Source organism: Polyergus mexicanus, unplaced genomic scaffold (genome assembly GCF_030449975.1).
Source record: "Polyergus mexicanus isolate NDT 795.1 unplaced genomic scaffold, iyPolMexi1.0 SCAF_5, whole genome shotgun sequence".
Taxonomy (NCBI): Eukaryota; Metazoa; Arthropoda; class Insecta; order Hymenoptera; family Formicidae; genus Polyergus; species Polyergus mexicanus.
In genome coordinates this window covers 10,101,012-10,113,390 of record NW_027223325.1, presented here as the reverse complement: position 1 = coordinate 10,113,390, position 12,379 = coordinate 10,101,012, and the positions used below count along the sequence as shown (strand labels likewise).

At 35.7% G+C, this 12,379-nt stretch overlaps 1 protein-coding gene across 1 annotated transcript; it reads right to left on the bottom strand.

Annotated features, from left to right (window-relative positions):
- Positions 1 to 5,848: 5,848 nt before the first annotated feature.
- On the bottom strand, positions 5,849 to 6,661 carry LOC138933163 (probable salivary secreted peptide). Its single transcript, XM_070295706.1, has one exon. It carries the CDS (start codon positions 6,601 to 6,603, stop codon positions 6,208 to 6,210), a length of 396 nt encoding a protein of 131 aa, XP_070151807.1. The 5' UTR covers positions 6,604 to 6,661; the 3' UTR covers positions 5,849 to 6,207.
- Between the last annotated feature and the right edge of the window lie 5,718 nt (positions 6,662 to 12,379).

The following is a 12,379-nucleotide window of genomic DNA, read 5'->3' as shown; positions in this document are numbered from 1 at the left end:
TACAAATTTTATTTAAATATTATATTGACTCGATTAATATGTCTCTCTTATTTAACGTTACCAAATATATATTTTGGTCCTCCTTTATATTTTCATAAAACTAGTATGGTAATTTCATGATGTAAAGATTAAAATATTTGTCCACTACACACAATACAAAAAAATATATTTGTTATTCTGATTATGTTAGTTTCTCTATAGTCAGTTTTTTCTTAAATCGATACATCAAATCGTTTAAATGTCGCGGAAGTATTCATTGACATGAAACTCTCATATCCCGCGACGACAATTATCTTCTATAGTTCATCTACCTACGTGTCTCAAACGCCTACCACTTTGCGTCCTTTTACCTTTCCTAAGTCGCGTACGATATGTCACGCCATTTTCTCGAACGCAACGTACGTTGCAATTCAGCACTGACGGTAATGTCATGTTACCACGAAGGAAGTAAAAATTTTCATGGCTCCATGTCGCACGGCGTAGGTTGATACCATGCACAAAAGATGAACTATAAGAAAAACTTGAAATTACATAGAGGAACGATCGTTTAAGCATAATGGCAATAATAAAAGACAAAATTACTGCCACAGCATTGTTGAAGATACAAGATACGAGCCCTTTATTCTAGAAATGCCTTAAATGCCGGAATTTGATATTTTTATTAAATTACATCGCATCTCTTTGTAGGCACATCTTTAATCTCATTTTGACATATTGGTTGTTTTCAAATTTTGTCTTACAAAAATTAAACGGCTTGTGTAACGTTTAAAAGTAGTTCGATATAACTCGGTGTAAAACAGTCGCGTTATTAAGAAAAATTTTATCTCAATGGCGGATCAATTTTTTATCCTTGCATTATCATTCTTGCGTTATGTATCCCTCGAAATTAAAGAAAAAAATGTGATAAGAGGAGGATAAGTACGTGAGTATTGTAATTGATCTCTATCGCTCTACTTTAGCTTCCACGAAGATGGCATAAATTATTACGCAATCTATAGATTTCTATGACTAGATAGATAGATATGACTATGACATACTTCTCTTTTGTACCTTGCGCGATGGCCATAACTATAAACGAGAATGAAATTCGCTCAATAAAATGCGACTGTGTTGCTGCGCCACGCTCGTACATATGTATGAGTACATACAAATGTACGGTTAGAATAAAAAGATTTTTCAGAGACGAGAGAAAAATACAGAGAAAGAGAGAGAGAGAGAGAAACCGAATAGTGCTCCCGGGTGTTAAAGTACCCTGGGCTTTTAAACTGGTTACCCTACTTCCTCATCCCGCTCCTTCTGAATGTTTGATGTTGAAAAATTCGCGTACTCTCGGAACGCTGATCTTCTTTTAATTCTTCTTCCGCTTATCTGCTACGGACGTATCTCTAGTCGCGAGTACGAATGTAAGAAAAATCGCTGTACTTAGTAACATTTCGAGCGATTACTTAAAATATAGTTTCAACGAATTATTTATTTTGTTATGAATTAAATCTGAACACGTTAGCACACATACACAATAACTTAATCTAATCTAATCTAATATACCTATATACATGCATGATGTATAAACTAAATATTTTGTAACAAATAACTAATTTTGTCTGCTACGCTTTAAACGTGCTGGAAAAAAATTTATTCAGTATCGATTTTATGTCTACGGTTGATTGATGCGTCACCATTGCGAAGAAAAGAGTAAAATCGATTCCTTGATGTATAGGATTGCGAAATTAACAATTTGCACCGAAATATGATTAAATACGATTAGATGTTACATTAAGGAATTCTCTATCAAAGGATATTAGTCAATCGCGTTTCCTATATAAGCAGATGGAGGATCACTCAATCGATGTACAGTTTATACCGGTTAACGAGCTGACCGCATAGGACACTCACGGTTGATCCACGTGCCGATCCTACCGACGTTTGGACTCTGATCTTGCATTTGTGGCCAATCAGCAGCTTTGATATCAAAGGACTTAGGAACCGGGAGAATGGCAAACTAAACGTTTACGAGACGTGAAATTCCAATATAATTATCTCTAAGATATAAACCGTAATTTTTCGTTTTTCGTATCTATGTATCTTTGGACGTCGGATAATATTAGTACACAATTGTCGCGAGATTGATCATCATATTAACGAAATATATCAGAAGCGTGTTCGCGACGTCACATTAATGTAATGTAATAATTAATTGAAAATTGCGTCGACATTTATAAAACTTCACGATGGAAATAATAATTACGATACTCGTAACAGAAATTCATAATAATTCGAGTTGTATGCTACATAACAATGCGTTTTACGAAGGAAGGAGCGTATGGCTTGTCAGCGGAATGCATTTAACTCTGACACGCACAGCGCTTTAAACTCATCAGCTTTTACATGGGATTTCAAATGACTCGCAGAAGGCTTCAAACGAAAAACGCAAGTCAGTCGGTCAATCCATTAGAACCATTTCGTTCGAGAGTTGCTGCGTAATGCTTGCGATTCGACTGACTTGCATTACACATGCATTGGCTCAAGAAGCATACGCCGCCGACTTATGACATTCCTTCTTTCCCCTTTACTGAAATCCATCGCTTACTGTCTTGCCGTATTCAGTTACGTATTACGAGCTAGAAAAAATATAAGTGTACGTATGTACTTAGAGTACCATACATATCAAGAATAAAAGCTATCACTATAATATGATAATTTTATTAGCACGCGAATTACAATACAAAAAGCGTACAGCCATGAATTTACACGCACGTGACATAAGCTGTTATTGCATTAGCATCCTTTTACAATCTGCTTTTATTTTTTCATCGTGGGCTCGCGCACTTTTCGAAAATGCATTTCGCCGCATTCTTTTGTCGTCGCGTATATACCAACACTCAGTTTGCACGGATTCCAAGAGCTGAACCGCATCGGGATGCTGTTGCTTTGTTTGACGAGTGCAGAATCTAAAGCGCGTGAGTCGTAACACTACGGCGTTTCGTTTAAAATTGCCCGATAATGGCCGCTGCGGTTTCGGATTGACGGGCGGCTCTTTTGTAGGCATCCTCATGCAAACACGCTTTCATTCGTTCCCGCACGGTCCCTGTCATCGGGTTATTCATCCAATCCTGGTTTTCGTACACACGTTCGTCACAGCCGCGCAACTTTATAAGCAATAACCGAACGCGTGCGCGACAGTTTTACGGGTTGCGCGTCGCGGTCCTCCTCACGGCCGGTTGCCAGATGCGGTCAACTATGTTTTTTTTTTTTTATGTACGCGCGTTTTATGAGGGACGAACTCTCTTTATCACTCATAAACATAACGTCCGAATAGAAAAATTAAATGTAATTTCATAAACACACACGCGAGCAACTTGGAGAGTTGCGACGTTTATCGATTATACGACAATCCTGGTTCGGATTGAGTCGAGTATTGTAAAGTGTGTTTTTTTTTTAATTCTTCTATGTAGAATTTTATTCGAAAATACATAAGAGAGGATCTTCAACATGCTTTAATAGAAACGTTATGCAAAGCGGAGCTTTAAATGATTTTAACGTTTACCCAAGTTGAAATTTATAACGTAGCTACACGTACACGGTAAAATTTTTCTTAAATAGAAAAAAAAATACATTTTAAGAGAGTTTTAATTTATAAAGAGAATAAGAATGAGATGTACGCGTGCTCTCTATTTATGTGTATCAAAGTAACACGACGATGACTCGCAGTGTCGATCGACATTGCGACGAAAGAGGATGTGGCAGTACTTGAAACGGCGCTCTAGACTCTAGAGTCATCGATCGGCAAATGTGCGCGTACTTTGCATATACGTCAAAGAATAAATATAGCATTCGTTTATAAGTCGTTTCTATTTTTATGTTATTACAACGGAAATAATGCTACTTGCCTGATGCACCCCATTCCATATGTCGCGTTTCCCAGGACAATCCGATTTTATACTCTCGAGCATCCGGATATAGCATCTTAGACCTCGTTTTTCTCATCAGAATAGCCACGACATAACGTTAATACAGACCTGCGTGCCATGTTTAGAATTCTAAATACCGATTCGCGCTAGAAAAAGTTCAAAGCGTCGTATTAACTCTTTTCTAAACTAGTTATAGATTCGCTAGACTCTTCGTATTTTATAAATAGACGCGTCAATCTTGACACGAATGAGATAAGATGCATTATTCGCGATTATAGACACGATGCCATGAAACTTTATTTTTCTTTAATTCACGATAAAAAAACTTGGCCTTTATTATTGATATGGTTAAAAATATCAAGCATTGTTTAGAGAAAATTATAACTATTCTCTGACGTGTCGTAACGTACACATACATGTATATCGTATATCGTATACGTGTATCGTAACACGTACAAAGTATAACATGCTTATCAATGTTTTATAACATCGCAATCGCTAAACATCTGGCTACTGTTTGTATGATATACACATATGACATTCACTGTCTTTATCTGCTCGTATAAAGCATTTCAATTCATTATTAAACGTGTAATTTTTCAAAAAATTCAAGCAAATTTATATAAAATACGCAAATCAATAATTTATAAAACGTATTTCTCTGTAAGAGAGCAACATGTTTTTTAATAAACAAAATTGCTCGGATGTTACGTTTATAAACTCGTCCCGACCTCAATTTTCACATATAAAAATTGCACATGCTTCTGTCTAGTCCACAAATATAATCCCTTCGCATTCTGTCTTCGTTTGTGACAGAACTAGGACAGCGTGACGGTACTCGGCATGGTGGCGTGCTCTATACGTTTCGAGTATTCGAAGTAGCTGATAACTTCGCTTATACATCGGAAACAGAGGATCGTCGAGAGTGGTTCACATCGCACCACCGATCGGCGTATATAACCATTCTCCCCAGGCCATTAAAATCTATTAAAACGTAATCAATGAAGAGCCCGCCATCAATGTAGAACCACGAATTGCGCCTTCTCCCTTCCGCGCTTAGTTTTCAGAAACGGAAACTGCGGACAAACTAGATATCCCGAGGTGGCTTCGCGAGCATCGCGAGGACTGGGGAACACGGGGAGGATAGAATAAGTAGGTTAACGAAATGGTCGTTCGCAAGCTTGAGATACCACCACCAATTTCCAGTGGTCCTCAACTCGATTCGAAGTTCCTTCGTTCCCGGGATACCCCCGTGTTAGAATGCGCCACGAAGCGACAACAATTTTCCAGTCGGTTGTTCCTACCTCGTGCCGCCATGCATGCATGCGCAAAACGTACTTTGTACGTAAGCCTCGGAAATAGAAGATGTTCCTCTCCGCATCCCCGTATTCCCTTTCCTTTCCCCCGCCCAAGCACAAGTCGCACAGTTCTTCGGAGACGATTCGCCCAAACTCCGGCAACGGAAATTCCACTTCGAGGTGGAAAGGAAAAAAAAAGGGGGAAATTATCGAGTCTCGAGGAGAAACAGACGGAGAGGGGATGCTTGATTAGCGCATACAAGAAAGACATTCCGCAAGTAGATTCTTCGCCGTCCGTTTTTATTCCGGATCGTTGTCGCATTTCGCTTCGCAGCGCTAATTGCATTATTATCGACACTTCCTCCAGATTCTTTTCTCATCGCTCGCATCGTCACGCCTATTCATCTTGAGAGCACTGCCGATGTTAGCGAAAATATAAGTGGAGAAAATAGCGGGGGGGGGGAGGAGGGTGTAATAAAGGTGAATTTTCCAATGTGTTTTCTTTACAAACAGAAAAAAAAAAACATTTTCATAATATCAAGTTTAAAGATTACTTTGTAAAAGATAAATGTTATTTTATTGTTGTATTATGTTTTTATATTATATATGTTATAATTTTCTACAAAAATAACATATACATATTTTATATAATTCTATATGGTTTTTTTGAGAGATTATAAGTCTATTAGATATTTGAAAGAAAGTATACATTTGCATTAATTACGCTGATATATATTTAATGAATATAAAATATCAAACGATTGAAGAGAGACTAAAAAAGAGACTGAATAACAAGAATATGTGCAGAGACATTTTTAGCGGCAATGATAACAGTGTTGTAAGAATAAATAGTTTACGGGATATATGAGGTTGACATAGTTGTCTTCATAATTAATTGTTTTACTTTTCTATCCTGTGTATATGTGTATGTGCGTATGTGTATGCGTGATAGTGTCCAAGAGTCATCGTACCAATCGTAATAATAGCTGCTTCCATCAAGATTAATATGCGTAAAGCTCAACGACGTGGTTAATGCTGTGACCTCTCTGGCTCTTGAATCTAAGGGTAACGTTGTTAAAGCCGGGTCCACCTTTCAGAATACTGGCAGAAGCACCATTGCCGTTTATCTTCTGGTCCAGCGATTGGAGCAAAGTGATGCGTTGCCATGTCGAGACATTGAAGGTCTGTTCGACAATTACGACCTTCATCCAGGAAGAGTTCTTGAAAACACCCTGCCGGAATACGAGTCTGTCACCGGGCACTCTGCTGCCGACAATCAGATGGTTCGATTTGTTGGTAGCGTGCTGATCGACGGCACCACTAGCGGGTACGGTGTTGATAGCCAGCAAAACAGCGATTAGGAAGGTCAGACCGACCATGTACTTTTGTGTCGACATTTTGCCTTATTCCGCACTCGAAAACCTCGTGAGCACTGTAGATTACTCGGCTACTCGAGTTCTGTCGACGCAACGAACCATCGGCGCTTAAATATGCGCAATAATCGCTTATCGCGTAGCTTATCATGATTACATCGTTGATATCATCACCTTGTTCTGGAAAGATATATTCTACGAAAAAGTTATTTTTTGATCAATATGATGACGTCATAACATATGTGTACGTGAGACAATTAAGCTCAATTTAAAAAACTTTTAACAATATAATTTTTAATAAAATCTGTATATAGCGAATAATTTTATATTATTTTATCCGTACGCGCGTAAGGATTACAATTTTTAAGACTGTTAATAATTACATATTAATAATCAAATATAAAAATAAAAGGAATTGAATTAATTTTGCTACCTTTTAAAGAGACAGAGTATTTAGCAAATATTGACATAAGCACATAGATCGATATTTTCTTTGTATAATTGGTAATTATTGTAATTAGATCTATAATTAAAAGCGCCCGAGATATTACATACATTATTCACGTGCACATGCGCACATTTCTATTCTGGTGTCTGATTCATAGAGTAGATTACGCACAAGTGTTTCCAATATACTAAATCAATATTTTTATCGCTCAAATATTACGAAACCCCCACCCAGCATCATATCTCAATTATCTTATTTTATTTTTATCATTAGTAGAATTTACGGTATAAGACTTTTATTATAAAATTGATATCTTTTCAGATACCGATAATTATTATTAATTTTAATAGCGAATCATTATACAAGATATTTGATACAGATTTTATAATAGAATCATGAGAAACCCTATAATAAACGATCATTTATACTCTAATGTAATAATCATGTAATAGACATATTGTACTTATCGCATATATATGCACACTCACACATACCTCAAAATATATTTTTCATGAAGACAACGGCCGATAATAATCATACATTTATAAATTACTGCCAAATATTTAAACTTATCGTTGCGTTAAAATATATATTTTACGCATATCAATTTTCGTCTTTTCAAGTTGCGTTATGAATAATACGTGTATTGTGAATTGTAATATTTATTGATATAAATAATATTACATTCACTGATTTGCATTTCATGTTTTATTAAATCATATGAAGGAGATTATTACTTAAAGAACTTAACGCGTATTCTGATTTTTCACATTTGCATTTCCGAAATGGTAAAGCTTTCCAATTGCAAGGGTCACAGCTGCTTTGTCAAGGCTGTTGTGGAGACTGTTTGCTCAGATGCTTGTTAACCGTGTGAGCATCCAATATGTTACCTCGTGTATGCACTTAGGTCCTGCATCGAGAATAGATTCACTCGGATCATTAAGTCAATTGGTGGATACACGGTGACAGAATATCGACTATAACAGCCGTGAAATTCTCGCAGAGAGACTACAGTGTCGATTATGCATTTCGAAATAACTCACACACACACACACACACACACACACACACACACACACACACACACACACACACACACACACACACACACACACACACACATACACACACCTGACAACATTTGTCAAAAATATCATATATCTTTCAAGTAATATACGTAAATTATCTACGTCAGAAGAACATTCTATTGCATATTATATTCTTAACATTAATTATTGTTATTAAAAATATTTATAAAAATAAAATAATGGGAACAATTAATTTGATTAAAAATAAGTATTTAATTAGTTTTATAAGACACATTAATTTAAATACATTTTTCACTTGGGGTCTGACAGATTCCAAATGAAAAACGTATTTAGATTTATAGATATATATTTATTAGATTTTTTATCATACATTGATAAAATGTAATTTGACATTTCAAAACATATAAAGCGCTTCTTGAAATAACCGGTTAATTGTGACAACTGGATACATACATACATACATATATTATGTGTATTCCGGTCATAATTGTCTATGGCATAATTGTCAATTAGCTGGTTATTTCAAAAAGTACTTTATTTAATATTCTATTTAAAGTTTTACTTGCTACGCTTTAAATAAACATCTGCTCACATGTTTGCCCGCGCAAACGATAGTACAAGTACTACTCGTCTCCATGTCTAATGTAAATGTACTGCAAATCACATACAGCTGTTCTCTCGGAATGAATTTGAAAAATCCGAGGACCAACAAATGCGAGTTTTTCGTTTTGATATATTAGGAAGTTTATGCCTGTGTATGAAGAGTTTTCTCTTCCTCTCTCTCTCTTTTTTTTTCTCTCTTTCTGAACGCATTCGTTCTTCCCTGATCCTTGACCATGCGTTCCGCGTGTCTATGTATGCACTCGCACAGATAAACGGATAATACGACGAGGTGGAGCGCCCCGACGACTTCACCTTGCTTCCTACATAGGCATGATCGGACGCCGGGATGCAAGTGCACTTGCATTATTCATTCGACCAGACTGGCCCCGATCGCGGGACTGACTCAACGATTCCCGGTGTGGCACCTGTCTTGACCGAGACGCACTCGCACAGTCCTATCACTATCTCGCGTAGGATGCGCTTGCCATTAATTATCCGGGTATATGCTTCGGAAATCCGAGACCGAAAGCCGACTTTAGTCGTCTTAACGAGCCACAGTGAGCTGTGCCGATCAGGAATCAACGATAACTTTGCATGGGTTATTGGATTATGTAATTAACATGAAAAGCATGGATTTAAATAGATTTTGTATCATAGAATTTTTAGATAATTGTTGTTAAAAGGAATTTTTTGAAAATTATAAAATATATTCAAAAATAGAACTATATTTTATGAAATATCCTGATTATATGTTATTTTTATATCTTCATCTGAACTTTATTTACCGATTTTAATATTGTAAGAATATTTTAGAGAAATATTTTTTAGGAAATATACTTAATATAAATATAAGAATATTATACGATATCATAAACGTAACTATGATATATACATAATTACATATTAAACACTGTATGTAATTCCGAATTTTATTTATCTCAAAGATAATATTCATAATTATAAATTGATATTGAAGACATATTTAATATTAAATAAGTGTGATTAAAATATATTATTAAAATACAGTTATCTAAATATTTATGACGCTAAAAGATAATGAAAAATGTTATATATATTACTATATATCATTTATAATATTATACATATAACATGCTGTGTGTATTAGCATTAATTATTATGTAAAAACGAACGAGGAGCGAGCTGCCCCAAAGATACGAAACGAAAGGGTGGTAAGGGAGCGTGGACAGCCGTAGAGGTCAGCCGTTAGGACAATTAGACGAACAGAAAAGTTCCATTGAAAGCCTGTACCTTACTGTCCATTGCTATAAGAGTCAAAGTGACAGTTACTAGTTTTTTCCATTACTCAACGTTACTTCTCGAAAATTAACATACATATAACGCGTCTCTCTCGGAGACGAAATTTTATATTGCCGTCAAAAAAATTCGCAGCGATAAAATCATTGTTATCGTCTCATTTATATTCACGTCAATATATATCTTCAAATAAAATGCTTTTCTTAATAAAGCTTATACTGTCGATCAGTTTGCATAAAGAGACATGAATTTGCATTTTTCAAAAGCTAATCTATTCATTGATAAGGAATCAAAATGAGTTCTTGGTAAAAGAGAACAAATAACGAATCATTATCTCTTTATTGAACGTTAATTACTTAGATGAATATTGATTTGCCATCTATAATTGATACGCGATAAACTACGCCAAATTATATTACAGTTCTCAAGTTATTTATATGAGGTTCTTAAATCTATCGATAAGTCCAACTAACTTTTTTTCTATCTTTCTATATCTTAATCACGTACAAACACAAATAAGAAAAATATGATAGCAACTGATCTTTTAAACATACCCGAATATAAAATCATATTTTAACAGATTTATAATAATCCATTATATATACAATATCAATATTGTCAAATGAGCTCTGTGCATTAGATACACGATTTCATGGCAGTGACGTTAATCTGTAATGCGCGTATTTCGAGTCTAAAGCTAGCGCTAGACTATGCGCGTATTCGCGATTCGTTTATAATTCGTGAATAGTGTGGATGGAAGATTCGTCAAATTCAACCAACCAGATTTCTATATACCGTTTACGAATCGCGAATTACGAATCACGAATTGCGCATACGCGCATAATCTGGCGCTAGCTTTTTTTAACGCGTACACCATATCCATTATTCGTCGAGGGTATGTTATAAAGAGAGATTGGGCATAGAGGTTCGCGATATAGTTTTGGTTTATGGAATCCTGATCACTCCCGCGAGTAACAGTTACGCAACGTATACCCTGTCCTATGTGGAATTTCCATTCGCGCGATAAGATTAAACAATCGTTGGAGCTGATTGCAAGACGAAATTTTTGTCATTTTGTTATCAAATTCCTGTCGATTAATCATTATTAAATTTACATTTACATCTGTAATTCTCCATTGTTATTTACTCGAGTATAAGTCTTTTCTTTTTACCTTTATTCATTTGTCGGACTATACCTTCAATGAAATCTTCCTTCATCTTTCTGTTTTTTTTTCTACGCAAATCAGATAATTCTGTAGGTAAGAATTGAATGGCTTTCGAGTTGTCTTCGAGTGGCATATTAAATTTAATTTTGTCAAAATTCCGGCTCCAAGTATTCAAATCTCGTGCCACTCAAGTAGGAAAGATGCAATTTTTCTTTCCGCCAATGTGTAAGACGCTAACAAGTTTTCAAAAACTTTAATTAAAAATTTTGATATTTTCAAAAGAATCTTTATTATATAATAATATTCGGACAGAATTTACATTAAATATTCAGTGGAAAATCGATTTTACAATATGTCAATGTAGATTTAATGAATATTATTTCTACCTCGTCTTACCTATAGTAAATTCTTAATTTCCAGCACAAAAGAGAGAAAGAGTACTTAAAATTCAGAATTTCAAAATTACTAGTAGAAATAAATCAATCAACAATTACAATGAATATGAATATCAAGTCCATTAGTTCCTAAAACATTACATGTATTAATAATTTTTTCCGATTAGTTTCGCGATTAATAATTCAATTTGGCATATTCTAATTTATTGTAAAGCTAATTCTGCCTGCGCATCGATAGTTTCTCCGTCTTTGACATAAAAATTGTTCTATTTATTATTCGATGAGTAAACTCGACATTTTCGCGTTTAAAAACGGCAGTTGCGATGCGGAAAGCTTTTAAAGTCGAAATTCTTAATGCGATTGGCCGACTAATCCGCGAGGAAGCTCGAAATGCAACGATATCGATGCATTTTCAGTGAGATGCGACTGCACGTGCGCCGCCGTAAAGTCGTTGAACGACGTCCCGATGGCCCTTCGTGGGCGCGAGTAATCCTCATAGATTGGCGCGGCACAATAATTCGTCTCGTATCGGCCTCGTGGGGCTGAACCCGGGGGTGTTAAACGAGCGATATTTTTTCTCCGGAAATAGCGGCGTCGGGGGGTCGCTGCCGCACCTGTCCTACGATCTATCTAACGAGAGGTCCGTGCCAGTTTTTAGCGGCTTCCTTTCCATTCCCCGCTTAATCCTGCAGATGCAATGAACCCGCGTGTGTGTTCGAAATGATACGAAGATCGTCACAAATTATTAACGTCGTATTATAATACAATATGATTATACAGCTTCCGTATGTGCGATATGAGAAAAGTCGTCATTGATATTGACATTCTTGATAATATATTATTGACTTTATTTAATTACTCTTT

Excerpts from the sequence above, each read along its gene's own strand:
- LOC138933163 (XM_070295706.1), bottom strand. The coding sequence starts at position 6,603 with ATGTCGACACAAAAGTACATGGTCGGTCTGACCTTCCTAATCGCTGTT.